The 21,636-nt window shown below is 44.5% G+C and overlaps 1 protein-coding gene across 3 annotated transcripts in view; it reads left to right on the top strand.

Annotated features, from left to right (window-relative positions):
- Positions 1-14,982: 14,982 nt before the first annotated feature.
- The window catches only part of LOC146857922 (ADP-ribosylhydrolase ARH1-like), a 153,036-nt gene continuing 146,382 nt past the window's right edge, over positions 14,983-21,636 (top strand). For 2 of the 3 annotated variants that reach the window (XM_085648649.1, XM_085648651.1), the window contains exon 1: positions 15,021-15,246. In XM_085648649.1, coding sequence (XP_085504775.1) covers positions 15,172-15,246 — 75 coding nt within the window. In that variant the 5' untranslated portion in view covers positions 15,021-15,171. Of the gene's footprint in view, positions 15,247-21,636 lie in introns of all 3 variants that reach the window. The other variant, XM_085648647.1, reaches the window with a different exon arrangement.

Here is a 21,636-nt window from a genome sequence, read left to right as displayed (position 1 = left end):
CGCAAAGTAGTACACAATCAATGCAGGCGCAAACTCAGCAGATTAGTGTGCAGTCGCAACAAGACAGCAGCAGCCGCAACAAGAACAGCAGCAGCCGCAACAAGAACAGCAGCAGCCGCAACAGCCCACCATAGTAGTTGTTGCTCCGAACGTAGGGGCATTTCAGGAAATCGAGCTTCCTACAGACAAAGTGGAGCAAAGTCAAACCACTGTTTCAGAAGATCTATTGTCTTCCAGACCACCAGCAGGGAAAAGGCGTCTTAGTCCATCATCTTCTTCTTCAAGCCCCGCTTCTGATGATCGTGATGCCACTTGGCACCCACCAGCTCAGTCTGAGAGTGATATACGCCACAAGACAATGCTTCTGAAAAGGAAGGTTCCAGAGAAACTTAGAGTTATGGAGGTAGATGTAGAAAAGGGGGGTGATGTTGATGAAGACGAGCCAGTCATCACGCACATTACTCCCGCCCCAAAGGGATTGGAGACCAACATTCTCACCCTATCCAGAAAGGCTGCTACTGAGCGGGATGTAGCACGGATTTCACCACCACAGGTTACACCACCACTACCTCCAGCTGCCATATTTTCCAAGGCCCGGCAGGGACCTACATCCAGCTCAACCATCTCAGTAGGTAGTGGTAGTAAAAGTCACAGTCTAGGTGCACAGGGTCACATTTCAAGCACACCCTCCAGTTCATCTGGTATTGAAAGTGGCACATCCAGCAGTGCCAGAAAGTTCTCCTCCCCAGTTTGGGACTTCTTTTCTGTTAGGACCAAGGAGGAGAACGTTGCTATATGCTCAATTTGTCGGCAAGGTGTTCGGCGGGGTAAGCCTGGTACAAACTATGGTACCGGAGGCCAAGCAAGTCATCTCAGAATACACCACACTATCGTGTGGGAGTATCACCTACTTCAGTTAAAAGAAAGTAGAAAAACTCAACCCATTGAAGTTGGTCAGGAAGAATCAGGGAGCGATATTATTGCGGTGGAAGGTGAAGAAGAGGGAGGCATTTCTAGCCCTGTCCCCAGTAGTGCAGTGGTACCGCCCACATCCTCCTCAGTAACATCTGAGTGGCACCGCAGTAAGAGCTATACTCAGAGTCAGGCTGAGACACCAAGGCGACCGAGTACCGCAATGAGACAAACTGTGTCGTTGAGCCTAAGTGGGTTAATGAAAACAGCACCACAAAGGAACGTAATCCAGCCTACCATTGAAAGCATGCTTAGGTTGGAGGGGCAGTTCTAACGCAACCACCGAACAGCACGGTTGTACAATACGAAGCTGGCTAAAATGTTAGCGCTGGACCTTCTTCCTTTTTCATTTGTGGAAGGGGTGGGTTTCCTTGAATTTGTGTCAGCCATCTGCCCTAAATGGAAGGTTCCCAGCCGGACCTATTTCGCAAGAATTGCTGTTCCGGCACTCCATCATGATGTGCTGGAATTGGTTGGACAAGCTTTTCAGCAGAGTGCTGTTCACAATATCCACCTGACAACAGACATGTGGACCAGTTGCAAAGCAACAGATTACATGTGCATCACTGCACACTGGGTCTCTTTTGTGGGGGTTAGAGATAAGCTATCTGCACAAGGTGCTGTTAACACAGCTGCGATTTTTAAAGGTACTCGGAAACATGCAACTGTAGCCATGTTCACCATGGAGAAATCTCATACGGCTGTAAACATTTTGCAAGAGTTTCGCAGCAAGGTTTTTGAATGGTTACGCCCAAGAGGGTTTAGTATTGGTTTTGTTGCCACAGACTATGGCAGTAATGTACTTGAGGCCATGGATCTTGGTTCCTATTTCAGGGTTCCGTGTTTGGCACACTGCATAAACATTATAGTTCAAGACTTTCTGAAAAAAGAACCCATAGTCAGCAACTTACTGGCCATCTGCCGAAGAATATGCAATCATTTCAGCCATTCTTTTAAAGCTCGGAAGCAGCTGAGGATCATCCAAGGTGAAAATAGGATGCCAGTCAAGGCACTCATCCAGGAGGTGGCAACACGTTGGAACTCAACATATTACATGCTTGATCGTCTGTATGAGCAGTACAGGTCACTCCATGAATATGTCTGGAAAAGAGGGGATGCTACTGTTAAAGGCATGAACCTTGAGATGGAGCAATGGAGCCTAATTAAATGCCTGACTGAGATGCTTCTTCCTTTTGAGGTCTTCACACGTGAAGTCAGCAAGGAGGACTGTACAATGGGCCAAGCTATCCCATTATTGCAAATGCTAGAGCATCAGCTGAAGAAGGTTTCTGAATCATACAAAGGTGTAGAGGACAAAAGGGAAGCCTATGACTTGGTGGAGAGCTTAGCCCGTCGCTTAGCTGAAAATACAAGGATAGAAAATACAATTTTTGTCACAAGAACATTACATTTGTGCGACAATTCTGGATCCACGTGCAAAATTTGGACTGAAGACATTCTTTGCTTTTTCAAAGATTGATGTTGCCCGCTACAAAACTTGTATAGCTGAGGCAGCCAGTAAGTTGGAAAATGAACGGCTGCTAATTAAAAGCCTGCAAGATCAACCCACAAGAAGTACTGCAGCAGGGCATGCAGGCTCAAGTGCAATTTCGTCGGCTGAGGGCAGTGCGTTTGGATCAGAACACTCACCATAACTATCGACAACAGCAACAATAACTGAATCATTAGGCCCAGTAGAATCGTTAGACGATTGGTATGTACAGTTAGGCATTAATAAGCACAGTGCTGATGCACAGAGAAAAGAGCCCGAAAGCTTACCAGCAGCACCCCTGAACATTAAGCGGATGGTCCAGGCCTATCTGGACGACCCAACAGAGGTGTACATTGAGCAAAACCCATTGCAGTATTGGTATAGGAAAAGGTCTGAATGGCCACTGCTCAGCAGGCTGGCGATAAGCTATCTGGCTTGCCCTGTCGCAAGTGTCTCTTCCGAACGTGTTTTCAGTGCTGTTGGTTCCATTGTAACATTGAGAAGGACCAGTCTCTCGCCCAAAAACGTGGAGAGGTTAACAATGATCAAAATGAATCAGCACTTCATACCACCGAATTACACAATACATGAATCAATGGAGGAAGAAGAGGACAGCGGCTCAGGTGACGGAAGTAGTGTGTCACATGATTACCTACTACTGGCTGACCCCCCAGAGTTTGAGGACAAGCTATACTTCACTGACAATTAGGCTTGTACTTACTGTCTTCCTCTCTTTTTTCCCCCCTTTATTTGTGTGTCTGTCGTTCCGGGTTACAAACTTGTGAATCACAACAAATCCATTACCACCGTCTTCTACTCTTCTTATTTAATATACACGTTTCAGGTGTCTGCAATTTGACAGTACAGTCCTCCGAATCCAGCTCCTCCGCTCCATCATACTGAATCTCCTGCCCAAATCCATTGCCCTCATGAATGATGATTGGATGATGGTAAATAGAAGAAAAAATTAAAACTTTCCTAGTCCCGCCAAAAGAAGTGGAGCATGAATCAGATGACTACTATAGCTATCCTCCTTTCAGAGCCGAGAGAGACTGCCCATTAACTGAAAATAAGATGGAACAGGTAATGATTGATGCGATGCATTGGACGCAGAGTCGCAGACTGAGTGATTTTGTTGTGTTTGTTGTGCATGAAGTTATGTAATTGTGCACTAATCATCTTTCTACAGTACACACTAAACTTAACTCAAGGTGAATTTTCCCCTTCTTGCAAATAAGAAATTTGTACTTCTCCTGCAGCTTGGCGATACATTGCTTTTATTCAATACAGGAAGGGGACTCACTCAATCGGCGCAATGAGTATGATTGACACAACAGCACCGTCCATGATGATGATGGCGAAATAGACGGCCCGTTAACTTAAGATGAGAAGGAACAGGTAATGACAATTAACGGCATGCATTGGACACCTAACTCTGAGCGATTGGTGTTTGTGTTTTCGTTGTTTGTTTGTTGTGCACAAAGTGAAGTCAAAGTGTACTAGTAATCTATCTTTCTGTACACACTAAAGACTGACTCAAGTCAATAATATTTCTACTCTTGTTGTGTAATAACAATTTTACTTCTACTGCAGACCGATCTTCACAGTCAGTCAGTACAAGTATCGGAGATGATGATTAATGGAATAATAACAAGTCAGGAGGACGTTTCATGAGTGGCATAAAACTGAAAAGCCTAAAGGTAAACACGTTAACAACAACCACAGCAGACCCAAATGCCTGTGTAGAAATGGAATAGAGTGTAGCGGTGGGATGACTGCGGTGCATTGATTTACTAACTTAAACTGTAAAATGCTATGTTTGGAATGGATAATGTGCTTTGCCTTTGTCCAACTCTTTAAAAAAAAAAATAGTACTCTAAAGTCTAAACGTAGGATGTGCTACTGCTAAGCAACGTGCCGTCAAGCATGTCACTGTGGGCCTGCTCTCTCCTGTTATTGTTGAAGGTCAATGCTGGAAACAGACTAGAGTAGAGATGATGCATACATGCCACCTCGGAAAGTGTTCTTGTTGCACTACACCTTAACTTGTGCATTTGTTTCACCTTTGTTTCTCAATATCCCCTTTGTTTTTCCATTTACAATTACAGTCCGGGCCTTGCCCTATACTTGGGAAAACATTACAATGCACACTTACCTTACCAATAAATCGACATTTTTTTTCCAGCCGGGCAGTGGCGAGTGGCGACACCCAAGATTGATGGATGAGAGGACCAAGAGGAATGCCGAGATGCAAATCCAGTCCACATTTTTTACCAGGATAACACAGTAACAGTATCAACTTTTATCTTCTTTTAAATAATTTGAATAATTATTTTGTCTACAATCTTTACAACAGTGTGTTCTTGTTGTTGTTATTATCATCATTAGGTTTGCTCTCTGTTTACGATTCTTCCCTACCAATATTTAAAATTTCTATTTGCTATCTGTAAAAGTATTAAGGCCGGAACAACAGAACAAGGAGTGTATGTAATCCGGGTCTCTCATCATCATGCATGCATTTCCTTTTTCTCCCTTAACATATGGATATGGTAGTCTTCAAAGATTATCGTTTGTTTGTCCATGCATACTGTTTTTCAATGTCAAACCTTTCCCAAAACCCCATTCCCATCCATTCAACAAACCCTAACCCTCTTCCCCCGGGCTGTGTGACTTATTGTCGAGGTGTGACTAAATTAAATGTACACCAATACTTAATCACACGCTTGCTGGGGCGGATGTGGCAAAAGCAACAGTACTTCAATTTCAAGGCAGAGCGATGATCTTCTTCTGCTTGCCCACCCATGAGTAGGATATTTTTGAGGTTATTTTATTTAACAAAGGAACATATACCTCAGCATTAATTGCCGACATTGATTGGATTTGTTTGTTGTCATTCCTCATACACAGCACTAACTGTTAGGCTGTAGGCCTAGTCAAGTGACTCGACACAACTATAGTTTGTAACTCTGTCTAGTAGGCTATCCCAACCACCATTATGTTTTGTTGTAAAATATTTTAGCATATTATTGTTGCTCGGTAAGTTCTGTATTGTACTTCATTCTACTACTCGTCTAACAGTCTCTCAAAGGCGATTGACTGTCTCCTTTTCTTTTTTTGCAAATGCTGCTGCCCTGCCAGTGTCTACTACTACTACTATACTACCACCACCACCCTGGCATGTTTGAAAAAGGAAACCATCTTCACCATGCAGCCATTACTGTGCCTAAGTTAAACATCAAGCACAGGTAAGAGAGAAGTTTGGGGGAGGGAGAATTAATTATGGACATGTTTTCAGTGAATTCAATTTCACACACCCCTTTGAGTTCAGATAAAAAATGCATAGACTAGAGGAGAGACTGAAAGTACTAGTAGGACAAGTCAATCAGTGAGGGGTGACGCATCTATCTGTTTGTGTCTTACATAGTCAGCCAATTATTTAAATCAAACACTGGCTACGGGCGGCCCTGCACCAGCAAGGAAACAGTGTGATGTAAAACAGTAACCCCACCAACAAAACATTAACAACATTGCATGTAACGTAGAAAAATATATTTAATTTACCCTAACAAAAATAAACTAAAAACCCACAAAAGCTGACCCACCCCCCTCCCTAACCCCAACCAATGTGCGAAGGAAAGTCCAGGAGAAAATAGTAGTCCGAAAAGCAAAAACCCAACGCCCAAACCAGTTCCCACCCACCCAAACAAGAATTAAAAAAGGGGCAGAAGATAGGGACTAAGGTGCGGGCGGGATTGAAGGAGGACACGCATCTGCTCCTCTAAACGGGCGACGTGGCGTCTGAGGGCGCGGCAGTTGCAGCCACAGTGGGGGGGCACCAGAGATGGCATTGCAGTGGCGGCGGGCAGCCGCCAGATGGTGGCGCCGTACCGCTGGAGGGTGGTGGCTGGGGCCCAGGGCACTGGAGGAGGCTTCAAGTGCTGCTGCAGTCTCCTCCTCCTCAGCCATGACCACCAGCCGCCGGTATTCTTGCTGGATTGCCTCCAGCTTCCGGCGCCGTGCCTTGGCGGCCAACTCTTTACGATTGACTTTAGGAGTAGCTGTGTATCAAAAAGAAAAAAACAAGACAATTGTAAAATATACTGTTAGAAAAACAGTAAGACAAGTTAATTATTTATACACATAGTGGCATGGTAGAGTAGCACTATAAAGCACAGTAGTACATAACATTTTAAATCTCGCCCGTCCTTCTTCCTTTCACCCGTCTTTCACTTTTTAGTTGAACAGTGCACCAGGTGCTCTTCTCCATAAAACTTTCAAAGCGGAGTTGAAATCAGATAGATGAGGCCATTGGTTACTCAATACTCCCGCTTCTATGCCAATTAAAGGGATTCTAGACTAGTCTTCTAGTTCACTCTTCAAACGTTTACAACAACTCATACTTACTTAGGACATCGGATGGCGGGCGGACTTTGTCCGCCCGCCTTCCTCACGCTAAAAAGTGTGGGGGTCCCGTGAGGACAATTAGGAGGATGTGCCCGGCACAGTGGCGGGCGCATCCTGTTTTTTTTACATTCTGGTTGGCGGTGCCGAAAGCAATGCTAAAAATACATGTTGTGCTGCTTTTCCAAGCACAACATGACAGGCCCCACGCAGAGCCTGTCACGTTTTGCTTTGAAAGGCAGGGGGGGTACCATAGCATAGGTACCCTCCATGGGGGGCCCCAAGCATACTCTGCAATGTCTGCATGCCTTTCTGTGGCGGACGGCAATGCCGCTGCATTATATAATAGAACAATGTACAGAGCTTCTCAATTCAAAATAAACATTTTGAACTTACATAGACTTGGTGGTATTTGGTGTGGACTAACTTACACGAGTGAGCAAATTAAAGGAAGGGTGTGCATGTGCATAGCTTCCACGACTGAGAGGTTGGGTGTGTTATGTTCTGGGTTGTCTACTTGTTGGGTATCTTGGGGGGAGGGTTCGGAGACCTAATAGTTATGACAAGACAGTACTATAGTCGAGCAGGGGATTGTGGTGGGTTCTGAATTTCTGATTGAGGTGTGTGAGGAAGGTCCAACCTACCATCACCAACATCCTATTTTCTTGTGCAAAGGTCTGTATGTGCAAGATCCCTACAACAGTAGTAGTATGTCCTATAGGCTATCATATCAAAATAGTAATAAATCTGGTTGGGCATTTGTTGCTGTGAATTGTCAAAGCCTCAAGATTAACAAAGACTCAAGATCAATAAGACTAGAAGTAGTACAAGAGGACGACCCAAAGGACTGGACTCAATGGCTAGAGCTACTGGTGAATCTGAGTTTTATTACAACCTTTCAAATAAAGAGTGGCACTGGCCAACTGGGCAAGCTTAGCTACTACAGTACAGACAGACTGATAGTAGTAGTAGTACTGAGAGTCATCATAGCAGAGGCAGGGATAACAAGATTTTTGAAACCGTACAGATTGAAGGATAATTGTTGGTAAAAAATAGCATTGGGAAACTGAAACAATAGTTTGTGAAAAATATGGTGCAGTAAAAGTTATGGAATAAGAAATATTATTAAAAACAAGAAGACTTACTGGGCCAGCAGAGGAGCCCTCGTTGGTGTCCGCCTGGTGGTGGTGTTCCGACTGTTGTCCCGCCGACTGCCCACTCCCTGTCTGTCTGCCCCTGGGTGCTGATGAACAGGAAAGATATAAGAAAGAGACAAACATTGATGGATGGTGTCAAACAAATAAAATATTTTTTAAATAACGGTCAAAAAACACTTATGTAAACAACAATTGCAATAAATAAATTGACCGATCTCATCTGGTCAACAAGTAGTATCGGGGGATTCGCGGATCGACTACTTAAGTTACTATTTATCAACAGTAATCCAGTCTTCCATTCTGATTCCAGAATACTAAGTTACAACTAAGCCTAAGTACGACGTACCACCCGACCTAGCCCACCTATTCCAGGCATGCCAATTTTACATTAAGTATGCATTTCCACTTCTTTTATTCCTCAAAAATGCATATGGTGAAATGGAGGACACATGACTACATTTTTTGTATACACCAAATTTTGGGTTGATTGATTGATGCTGATGTTCTGCTAGTGCTAAGCCAATTACCACCACTCATTGAACAAACTAGAAAAGGTTCTAATAAAGACTGGCGTACTAGCAGCACGTCACGTAACTGAGGGGGCATCACGCATACCACTAAAAAATTAGAAACTCATACAAAGTACCTAAACCTAAGTATCAATCCGCCCCTATCTCTTAGTGACAGGACAAAGTAAGGAGTGGACTAGAGTCACTGTAGCATTACGTAACTTAATTTCTCTAGAATAAACTCTTACAGAATCACGCTAAGCGAGCGCAAACGCAAAGTTGCAAACAAGTAAGATTAGTAGTAGCGCAGAGGAGCACCTGTGTCATAATCACAGAAGACTTTTAAACGCAATTAACCTGGAATGTAAGCAGCAACATTCTAGCTGGTTGGAAGAAAAAAAGATATTCGCAATATATAACACAGAGCAGAAGAACAGACACAAAGTAGTAATAATTAAATAGTTACTCACCAAGACCCGGGACCTCCACTCCTAGCAGGTCCAGCAGATTCTGCTCACGGTCCAGGATGTCGGACCACCGGTGCGTCAACTGCGCCTGGGTGCACCGGACCCCAGAGCAGCGCAACACTGCCCGGTGCACCTTCCCCCACCGCTGTCAACGCTCCCGGAGGCCGTACCCGGACCCAGGCCTGCCACCTGCTGCCAGGGTTGAGGGGAGGTGGCACTGCACAAAGAAAATGAGTGCAGCCAACTCCACCTCCGCAAGGAAGGCGGTCGCGGATCTGGCTGCGACGACCAGCCCTACCCTTTGACATGGTTCTGGGACGGGGCGGGAAAGAAAAGGTAATGAAATTAAAGAAGTAAAGGAAATAAATAGCAGGCAATAGAAAGAGTGAAAAAGTAGCTAAAAAACAAAAAAAAAGTAGACAAAAACCAAAAATATAGAAGCAGGAAAATAGTTAGAGAAATAATAAATAAGAAAGATCAAAATAAAGTGGCTTTAAACAAAGGATTGAAAAGATGCGGGGAGGATTCAAAATCAGGCCCCAGAACCATGCAATAGAGTGAAAAACAAGATGGCCGCGCCCATTGCGACCACGTGCGCAAGTTCGCGCAATATTTTCTCCCCGAGCAAGCAAAAAGCAACGCGATCAAGTAAAAGCGTTTGCGAACAGGAAATATCTACCGCGAACGGGCGCGAACATGCATTGCGCGACCCAGAACAGGAAGTAAGCATTGCGAGAGGGCGGGACAAGTGAAAACAAGATGGCCGCGCCCGTGAGCAACCGCATGGGTAAGTTGGTGAGCCGCGATCACGCAAAAAATACCGCGAACAGGCGGGAAAAAAACTTCTGCATCTTCCCGATATTTCCGGCATGTTTGCGGAGATTTTCAACATTTTCGCGACAGTTTGCAAAAGTGAATTTTGCAAATTCTGCCCACCCCTTATTCACAAGTTAAAATTGTCAACGGCGACAGAACCACCGGCAAAATCGCCACACACACCGGCATAAACCAGGGGTGAGTTTTAGCCCCCAGTTAATTTAACATCTATTTGGCAAGTGTAGACACATGACTAGCAGAAGCAGCAGGCAATCCCCCCAAATTAGCGAACAAACCACTTCGATGTCTGCAATATGCTGACGACATTGTTTTACTAAGTCAGACCCTCAATTTGCCTCCAGTGCCTAATCAACAACCTAGTTCAATACATCCAGAAGCTAGGGTTGGAACTCAACTATACCAAAACAAAAGTGATCTACTTTTCAGCAAACGCAAGTGCCAATCATCCCACATTTAAGTGGAAAGCAAACGGAAATAAACTATAACTGGCCAACTCATACAAATACCTGGGAGTGGTAATGGATGCCAGACAATCATTCAAGGAGCACTAATCCAAAGGAGAACCCTGACCAACGAACTACAATTTGCCTTTAACATGCTGCAAAAAAAATCAGAACTACGTCACAGCAATATCCACTCCAGGTTATCGGGGCAAAGTTCCTCCCCTCACTCTCCTATGGCTCTAAACTATTAAAGGAGCATGATGCAACTACACTAAACCAGCTTCAATCTGCCCAGTTCTAAAGTATTGTTCAGATTTTGCAACATATCTCACAATCACAGGTGAGACTGGAGTTTGGTTTGTTCCATCAAGCCTCAATCAAGATGGGTGCAATCATCAAATTATGCTGGAAGCTCAGAGCCAACCTACCTGTATCACTTGCTGCCCTGTGTTGGTCGGAAATTGAGTGGCAGCCCAACAATAACAATTCTTGGCCAATAGCCGTTCAGCAAGTACTACCCAACCTAAATTTAGCCAACTTGGACAACTCTGCCTAGGCTGGTCCCAAGCACGGCTGCAAAAGGAGAAGGTTATGCGTATTATGCGTGAGGCTAGATAACTCAACATGTAAAAAATCATAACTACAGAAACGCTAACCAAAAGACATCCGACCTTGGGGAGAGAAGAATCTTCTTCACAGAGATCTATGACACCTTGTGGTGAAAGCCAAAGATCCCTGGAAGCCAAAAAGACGATCCACCTCTTTCAACCAAGATCATCACCATCAAGATGTTGACCATGCACGAGCCAGGCAAGACAGCCCAAGCAGAAGAGGAATTAAAAAAACAACAATCTTGCCCTGCTTGGCATCAGCAAGACCAGATGGGCACAGTCTGGACAGGAAACTCTGTCTCCAGGACGAATGCTGATGTATTCTGGACATGAGAATGCCTCACAAACTCAGTGAGTAACACTGATTCTATCGCCAACAAATCTCTGATTGGATGGGAAGCCCATGGTGCCCGAATCATCAAATCGACCTTCTGCACAAACAAAAAGAGAATCATCATGAATGTTATCCAGTGCCCTGCACCTACAAATTCCTGCAAAGAAGAGGAAATAGAACAGTTTTACAACAAACTCCCGTCCATCCTGGAGAAGTGCCCTGAGAGAGCCACACTGAAGTAATAGGCAACAATAGCCTTGACGACATGAATGAGAATGGTGAAGCACTTACAGATCTTGGCACCCTGAACAGTCTGATGATAGGCAGCAGCATGTTCACACGCAGAAGAATACACAAGGCAACATGGGTGTCACCAGACCATTTATCAGAGAATCAAATCGACCATGTCTGCATTGCCAAGAAGTTCCGGAGGTCTCTGCAGCATGTGAGAGCGATGAGAGGAGCGGATATGGTGTCAAACCATCACCTTGTAATGGCCAGGCTGAGGCTAAAGCTGAAGAAAGCATGGATGCAACAGACAAACCAGCACCAGGGATATGACACCATCCCTCATCAAAGATGCACCGACTGGAGTGGGTGCAGTAAATTTAACCCCTGAGACGTTCATCACTTTCTCTACTGTAGCACAGTAACCCTCCAAAGGCCAATGCTTTCCCTACTGTTCTACAGCCTGGAGTAGGAATAGTAAATTTAACCTCTCTGAAGTCCAGCACTTTCCCTACTGCTGCACAGGCTGAAGTGGGAATGGTAATTCTTCCCCACCTCCGGAGTCCAACACTTTCCCTACTGTTGTACAGACTGGAGTGGGAATAGTAAATATTGCTTCTCCGATATCCAACACTTTTCCTGCTGTTGCACACACTGGAGTGGGAATAGTACATCTTATTCCTCCGAAGTCCAGCGCTTTTCCTACTATTGCATAGATTGACATAACAATAGCAAATCTAACCCTCCGAAGTCCAACACTTTCACTACTGTTGCATGGACCGGAGTGGTAATAATAATTTTAACCCCTCCGAAGTCCAAAACTTTCCCTCCTGTTGCAGAGTAGAGTGGGCATGGTAACTTTAACCCCTCTGAAATCCAACACTCTACCTACTGTAGCACAGAGTGAAGTAGTAATAGTGAATATTTAAATAGTAAACTGTTTGCTGTATTTTTAGTAAATGTGTTTTATGGGGTTTTAAATTTGTAATTGTCTGAATTGAATTGTTTGAATTGTTTATATTGTTTATTGTGTTATGGTGCATGTAGTGTATATATGTGTGTGTGTGTTTATTTCATAATAATACATTAAAAAATTAAATGATTTATATAATATAAAATAAATAATTTTATATACATAAATTATATAAACACACATATATGTGTGTTTATATATTTATATATAGTATTAAATATCAGTGGAATTAATTTAATTTACATTTTTACCTTTATATACTAAAATATCTAACATTTACAAATTTAAATTCTATTTATGTTAAAAAATCGATATTTTTTGTATATTTTTGGACAATATTAGTGTCAATGATATTTTTTTCTGTTATTTTTGTACCTACCATTATAAGTATAGGGACACAATACTTTGATAAACAATATTTTAAACACAATATTCATATTGAATGATATTGTGTACCTCGATATTGTGTCAGTAATCCGTTTCATATATCACGTCTCAAATTTTCATGCTTTCTCACTTTAAAGGTACCATCTAGGGAAAATGGTATGTTCTTGTCATCAGAAGTGATACTTCTCTAGTCTTTAATCCACAAACGTGTGTAATCCTTGTTGACTGCCATGTTATAGGTGGTTGCACCTTCAGGCGGCAATTTCTCTCTCTTACAAATAGGAACAGAGGAGTTCCTAAAAGAAATTCCAATTTTTCCATACTAAAGTCACTCTATCAAACCACATGTTACAAACAACAGCAATCCGCCACACTAACCAAAAATAACCAATCCAAGCACAACTCTTGACATGAACCAACCAACCCTTGTGCAGCATCCAACGATGTAATTAACAAATGATATCACAATTCACAGCGCAATCTACTAATTCTACTAATTGCAGCACATCCAGTTCAAAGGTTAGCCAATTACAGCACGTCACTGCGTGTCACCATACAACAAACAAATCACAGAGCGACTCACAGCGATATGATATCTGAATTCATGCCACTTCAATGATTAAATGATAAACAATTCTTGATGGCTTTACCTTGGAAAAAGAAAAAGGAAAAACAAATATCTTCAAAAAGAAGTTACATAAACATGTCTTCGGGGAGCGGTAGGGGACTCCTAATCGTGTGCACCAAAGAATAAACAATTACTAATCTGGATTAATATGCATTCAAAACTAGACCTTTGGTAAATCCGAATCATGGTCTTGAAGTGGTGCCTCACAACACACACCTCAATTTTAGCAGACATGTTTCAACGAGATCTTGAAGTTTTGACAAAATCTGATAATCAAACCACAAAGTGAAACAATAAACACATCAATCACAATAAGCACATTCAATAAACATAATCAATACCTTAAACTTCATTTCACACACCTCACCCTCTTGGACCCAATTAGTGGTCATACCTCAAAAGGGAAACTAAAATATCAAAGTCACAATAACCAAAGCTCCAGGTATTACACAAACCAAAGATGCATAGCCAAAGTGTAAACAACCTGAATGCATTTTTCGTGACACTGAAAACCCAACATACAGATCCCCAAATGCAATCTAAACACACAAAAATACTTTTTCAATGAAGCTCCATACAACGACACATCACTCTATTTATACTCATGTCTCTTTCATTCATGGATCTGCTTGAGGAACGAGGGAACAGTGTCATCAATCCAAACAGGACCATTGGGATGAGGGAGTCCAGAGTGAATAGAGGCAATTTATAATGCATATCCCATCCCTGGTGTCCTTCTTCAGCCTGAATTGGTAATACAACTGAAGCTACTTAATATACAAGGACACATTCTCATGATAAATCAACGCGGGCCCAATAGGTGAGATCGTGGGAGCTTTCACTCTCAGTGAAACAGTGTGTACAGAAACATCACTCTGTACCTGGAAAGTGACATTTTTGTTTTAGTCTGTTAATGCTAAAAATATAAAACTCTTCATCCTCATATTGCAAGCATTCCTTCCTTTACCTTTTGCGTGTTTGCCGTACATAGATTGTGTCACATCTTTTCATCATAATAGACTTTTTAGTGGGTTTGCCACCTTGCTAGTATATTAGCAGCATAGGCATTATTTCTGTCGAGCCCAGTCAAAATATTTGGAAAATATAAAAATGCCCCTATATTTCTCCTTTGAAGTTTATATTTAAAACATCATGAACATGAAGAGAACAGCTGGAAAAGTATTTGAGAGTTGCCTAATCTCTCTAAAGATTTGAATGCAAAGCGAGGCAAAACTACAATGCCAGCAAATAATATAAAGGATTTAATACATAATCCTATTAGTTTTACACGCCTCCCCCTATTAGTTTTACATAAACTAGCCTATGCCTTCTAGAATCTGAAAATAGAACCAAATGTGTTTTTCATGTAAAAAAAAAAAAAAGAAAAGGCGCAACCCAAATTTTCAGATGTTCCAGACTAAATAAGGCTTATGTTGTACATTCCAAATGTATTTCTGACAACCATCCAACTGGGACTTTACTCTAGGGACTAGAATATAAAAGAAATGTCTCCACATAGCGGACACGACAGTGCACTGTGGTTGTCGAGATACGACGTATAGGCAAGACAGCGAGTGACTCACTTTCGAGGAATGTGGAGAAAGAGTTGGACAGGGCGCGCTCGCGCCACTCCCAATGGCAGTTTTAGGAAAGAAATTAAACGGAAGCAGAGAGTGGTGCATCCAGCTGCCGTGCTCTATCTGAATTAGCAGCCGTGCACAGACGGTCCCTGATGGAAAGTGAAAGTGGAAAAGCCGCTGCTTATCCACCTGCCCCTGTTTCGACTGGCCGCATCCTGAGATTGCCGGTAAGTGATCCCTTTAGTGTAATGATGTCAGGGCAGTCCGGACTGATGGGGAGAACGACTCTAGAAAATATTTAAAGACTTCTTTGTTTGGGACCTGCATAATTGTCGAAGTCGTCGTTTGGATGCGGTCCGAATGAATGTTCAGGGGAAAACACGAAGCAAACGTGAAGGAAGTTCGAATGTGCCCCCAGAAAACCCTTGTTTTAATAGTAAACCCATGTTATAATAGTAAACACAAGATTACTCGAGCTTTTTAGGTCTCGTTTAAGACCGGGCTGTCTGTTGGGAAACATACTGTTAAAAGTGCCGAGGGCGCCAGTCTTACAGCTGGAGAAGGGCCGGGCGCGCGGACACTGGGCGGAACCCTGAATGTTCCCAGGAAAGAGAGTATTTTTAGAAGCCGCTGCGCTGTTGCATAGGGAATAACACATGATAGGAAGGGCAGTGGGGTTGATATCATGGAGGAGAGGGAAATGCCCTGCGAAATGGTACTTAACCGAAAGGGAAGCCACTATGGGGCATATTATCAAGCACAGCGGTAAATTTAGCGCCGCTTTAGCGGCAGAAAACTGCAGCTAAAGCGGCGATAATGGGCTTGATAATATGCCGCAGAGAATTCCAATAGCAGCCCATGTTGACACCAAGCCCATTATCGCTGCTTTAGCAGCAGTTTTCTGCCGCTAAAGCGGCGATAATTTTAACGCCGTTTCTTGATAATATGCCCCTATGTTTATGGAGGATTTACCACCTGTTCTCTTGTCTGTCAGTGTCAGCCTTCTGCCCTAAAATGCTCCTACACGCCTACTGCCTGTTTGCTGCTCGTTTGGGGGGACTGCAAGCCTCAAGTTCCATCGCTCTCCCGGGAGGGAGGAGCGTGACTACATCCACGTGCTTCAAAAATGCGCTGGCTAACTCTGCGGCGCTGGACGCGCCTACCGCCTGTTTGCTGCTTGTTTGGGGGACTGCAAGCCCCAAGATCCATCGCTCTCCCAGGAGGGAGGAGCGTGACTACATCCACGCGCTTCAAAAAGCGCTGGCTAACTCCGTGGCGTAGGACGCGCCTACTGCCTGTATGCTGCTCGTTTGGGGGGACTGCAAGCCCCAAGATCCATCGCTCTCTCAAGAGGGAGGAGCGTGACTACATCCATGCGCATCAATAAACGCCGGCTAACTCCGTGGTGCGGGCCAAGCCCGTCCTTGCCCGTCATTGCCAGGAAGAGGCAGGGCAGGGCCACCTCTCTTGGCCTTGCTTCCCAGGAGCATTTCGGGTAAGACACTGCTGGCCCTTTTCTACGATTTATTGCCCGCCCGCACTGAACTTTGTGATCTGTTCCAGTGGATTCCTTGGAAGTAAACCGGGGCAAGCATATGCAGTGAGGACTTTTAGACTATTTTAATCTGCACCTGGGAAGAGTCTTGTATCCCACACTTTATATTATAATGGACTGAGCTGATCCTCCCCCTCCCCCTCTTGATAAACTCCTTACTGATCTCTGCATGCCTAAGTTTATAGTCATCAAATCAGCAACTGTATCCCTGTATGCTCTAACAGATTCACGATAGACTAGGCTTAAGTGTGAGTGTTGTGGGTCTTAGCAAGAGGGACACTCTAGGCTTGTCCTAGCTCTGCAATAGGGAAATGTACTTGTGCTGCCAAACAGGGGCGTAACACAGGCCCCGCAGCCCCCACGGGGCTAGGGGCCCCTGAACTGCAAGGGGCCCCCTCAGCACAGTGCTTAGGCCCAATATCTCCAGATTAAATTCGGAACGGGGGCCCCTCCATGTGCGTGGCAGGGGGGCCTCTCAACTTTCGTTACGCCACCGCTGCCAAACAGTCTTGCCAACAAATAACCACCTCTTCCTTGCTACCCCCGACCTCTATCGATAGAATGTTATAGAGGGCAATAGAGGTGGTTACTTCAGAAATTGAACTCTCCAAAAGGCGCCTGTCTCTAACCCCAGATCTTTGCCTTCCGTTGATAGAGCAATCCACTTCCAAAACCCCTACTCCATCTTCATCAACTCGAATAGATGTGCCCCGGTCATCCCCACGACAAGAAGCCGCCCCTGAAACAGAAATTCGCAAGGGGGGTGCTACCCTTACTTTACGTAAGACTGGGAAGCTCAAACAAATAAGTGGGGGGGCACCAAAGAGTAAGAAAGCTAAAGGAGGGCCTAATACTAGTGTGGATACTTCTAATGCAATAAGAGATTGTACTGTCAAAACCCAAACTGATTTGGTCTATCCATTCTGGGTGCAGAATATGGTTTATTGGCCCAATTCAAAATCATCGTAAAAGAAGAGGTTGCCCCTCTAGTCGATCACATACATAAACTACAGACACTGGGGATATCAGGTTAGCAAACATGGGTAATAATTCAATACAGTCTATGTTGAGGGGGACTGACTTCAGTTGCCAGGCAGACACTTCAGGCCTGACATCCACAGATAATCCGGGGATCCAAAGGAGCCAGGACTACATTAGCTCACATGGCCCTAGTTGGCCCAACAATCAAATTAACAGGAGTGACAAAACTGTTAAGTCGCCTCTACAAAGACTAGGTCAACAGCAGGCGGAAGTTCACATGACCTATACAACAAGCAGGAATCCTAACTCCGTTGCCAGGAGCGACAGCTTGGCTAACATCACGCAGAGTGAAAATAAAAACGCTACTACTTTACCAGGGCCCAGCGAGCCCAGACAAGGGTGTGGGGGGGGAGAGAGTATAGTGGGTAGTACAGAAGTAACAAACCAACCCACTATAAATGTACCCCCAGCCGCATCTCCTTACGTCATCGTGTTAACAGGGGTACCAGTGCTTACAAATGGCCAGCGAGAGTCATATCTGGAATTTAGGAATAAAAGCCTGTTCTGGCAAGCAAGGTACAGACAGTTCTCCTACGACTGGACAGGAGAAACTTTATTGGTCCATAGAGTTGGTTGGGTAGGAAATAGCCCTAACACGAAGCAGGGAGACTGTGTAGTTATACATTTTAGAAATCCCCAGATCGTATGCTGGCTATTAAGCCAGGAGCACAGCCCCCGAGAGCCCCACACTGAGATTCAAGCGTTTCCACTAGACCATTTTTATCCACGCTGCCATATACCAGATAGGGCTAGTACCTCTTTAGACCCTGTCAGACGACCACCGAACCACCAGAATAACGGTTGTAGGTATCCCGCTTTCAGACCCTTCTCTTTAATGCACCTTTAAGGAATATATTTGAGGGCCTTGAATAAGTGGATTGACAAACAGAGATGGAGGGAACAGGCCTGGGTATGAAAACCACGGGGTATTATGGTGAATCAGAGGAGCCCAGCTGGGACCAATCAGGCCAGTCCAGTAGTCCTGGGGTAGGGACAGTTACACAGGATGTGGCCAAGACAACGCAGGTAGATGGTGACATGACAAGGCCAAGGGTAAAGTCCCTAGGTTTATCAGCCTCTCTAACCCTTGATCCTCCAAAACCCAGTGAGATGGTGTCAAAACAACCTACTAGGATATTGGGAAACTTCCCTGTGGTTGTAAAAGGGGGCACACAAACACCAGGCAGCCATGTACTTGCTGTCCCTATTGATAAACAGAATCTAGGAAGGAAGCTAAAGGTCCTATCCTGGAATGTTGCCGGCCTAAAAAGTAAATTGTCTTGTTCTGACTGGGGACTTCTTGTGGACCAGATTGATATTTGCCTGAACCAGGAAACATGGGCACGGCAAGATTCTTTCAGGGTGGGGTTTGTGTCATCTACCATCCCAGCCACATCGGGAGGGAGGGGTAAACCGTCTTGTGGTTTATGTATCTGAGTAGGCTCACACCTTGGTTGTACAGCCAAACAGTTGGACTCCCTGTCCAATGATATCCAATGTGTAGGACTTAGCTTCCCCACCAAGCTGGAACTGGCTCTTATCAACATTTACTCCGACGCTGTTAGTGTGAGCAAGGAATCTCCAACTTTTGACCAACTGCGTTCTTTTATTCCCACCGTCCCCCCAAATATATGGGTGATAGTGGGGGGGAGATTTTAATTGCCAATTCGAGCCTCTACCAGATATGACTAACACAATCTTTACTGAGGAGGATGCATACTGGTCCATTCCTGAGCCACAAATTCCCCCAATCAAGGCCTGGTCCCCGCTGGAAACCCAGATTACTGCATTCACACTGACTCACTCCTTGAGAGCATGTAATGGTTGCACAGTCTCGGACACACCAGGGAACCTAACATTTAACAAAGCAGGCCAAGCCTCCCTCCTTGATTACATTCTAGTGGAGACGAGGTTATGGCATAGAGTTCTCAACTTTGTTGTCCTTCCACACCATGACAGCGATCACAATGCTTTATCCCTAGTATTGGAATTGCCGGACTTAGGAAGTGCTTTGACCACCAGTACCCCTGCGGACAACAGATTAACGCTCTCCAGTAACAGGAAAAGAATAAAATGGGGGGCAATACAGCAGTCACCAGGAAAGCTGTCTGCATTATATGCAGCAGTAGTCCCGGCCTTAATAGAACTAAGAGAAGCGGCTGAATCGGCGGTTACCGCCGTTCGTATTAATAAAATTTCAGTTTTTTGCACGCAGGGTTGATATCCAAGCTGGCTGATGTATTTTATCCAGAGATGCGCACCAAGGGGAAAAAAATGCCTTCCCAATCATGGTTTAATGATAGTTGCCGCCAGGCCGAACGGGTTATATTGGAGGACATTAAAGCCAAAGACAAGTCACTCATCAAACAAATGAGGGCACTGTACAAAGAGACCACACGCCTAGCGAAAGAGACATGGGAATTCAACAGATGGGATGGCCTAAAAACTGCCCTATCCACTGAAGATTCAAAGACGTTCTGGTTCATAGTTAGCACGGGCAGTAGCGAGGGTAAGCCAGAAGTAGAACCCAATATAGCAGCAGAGCGTGGGAAGTGCACTTCCTGGCCCATTACATTATGGAGAAAATTCCCGGCTCCCATGTTGCTCCACCAGTAATTCTGCTTGGGAACAATCATGTAGAAGCTACAGAGTTTACTCTGCTTTAGGTGGCAAATGTGATAAATAAGCTCCCGTCTGGTAAAGCACAGGGACTGGACAAGATTCCGGGGGATCTCTTCCGGCAAGAACCGAAAATCTGGGGACCCTATCTACAGGTTCTATTCAATGCCATCTTGAAGGGTATGCCGATCCCCCAAACCTGGGCAGGGGCAGAAATAGTTCCAATTTTTAAAAAAGGTTCACCTATCCTGCCAGCCAACTATAGACGATCAGTCAGATTGACGTCACACAAAAACTCTTTGCACGGGTAATTCTTGATCGCCTTCAGGGGTGGATGGACGATCATGAGATATTAAGCCCAGATTCAGGAAGAATACTTCCACTGTTGACCAAATATAGAGACTTCATTTTATTTTGGAAAACGGTGAGAATGGAGGGTGACAGCCTCTATTTATTTTCGTGGATCTTAAGATGGCTTTTGATCTGGTGCTCAGGGCAAAGTTATGGGAGGTACTCAGAGAAATGGGGATCCCCCCTTACCTGCTGAGCATACTTATAAGACTGCAGGAAGGCAATTTTGCCCAGGTAAGGTGTGGGAAAAGAAGAGACCTGACCTCACGATTTCCAGTTGACAGAGGAGTAAGGCAGGGCTCTGTGCTTGCACCAACCCTGTTGTGCCTCTTTGTCAATGCACTGATCCCCCAACTCACTGAGGTCAGGGATAAGGATGCCCCCAAACTGGCAGGTACCAAGGTCTCCGCAATGATGTTTGCTGACGACACCCTCCCAATGTCGAAATCCCCTATGAGCATCCAGAGGGTCTTAGACAGCTTTTCCATCTTTTGCAACAACAATGGGTTGGAGATCAATACTCAGAAGACAAAGTTTATGGTCTTCAATCCACCTAAGACATTGCATCCCAACCCCAGTCTAGATGGCATCATGTTGGACAGAAAACATGGAGTGGGGTCCACAAATTGCTAAAGCCAAGCTTAAGCTAGCCCACACTACTGGAGGAATTATCAAACTACTGAGAAACTCTTCCTCCAAACCTGCTGGGCCTATAGTGGAGATCTATAAGGTGCAAGCCAGGGGTGCAACAATGTTTAGGGCTGAATTATGGAGGCACTGTTGTTGTGGAGCTGTGCGTAAAGGAGAAAACAGTTTTATGAGACAGATTTTGGGTCTCCCCTCGAGTACCCCCCTCATCCCTCTACGGCTGGATCTAGGAATTAGACCATTGGGGAGAAAATAGGTCTCAGAACCCAAACCTTTTGGCGCAGACTATGGTGACACCGGAATTGGCAGTCTACAAAGCGGAATTAAAAGAGTTTTTGAACTTTCCAGGAGCAGCAAAACTTCCTTGGTTTATCCATATAAAAAAAATGTAGCAGGCCGGGGA

This window comes from Triturus cristatus, chromosome 3_2, assembly GCF_964204655.1.
Source record: "Triturus cristatus chromosome 3_2, aTriCri1.1, whole genome shotgun sequence".
In the NCBI taxonomy this organism is placed as follows: Eukaryota; Metazoa; Chordata; class Amphibia; order Caudata; family Salamandridae; genus Triturus; species Triturus cristatus.
The sequence above is the reverse complement of the archived record's forward strand: the minus strand, read 5'-3'. Positions and strand labels throughout refer to the sequence as shown.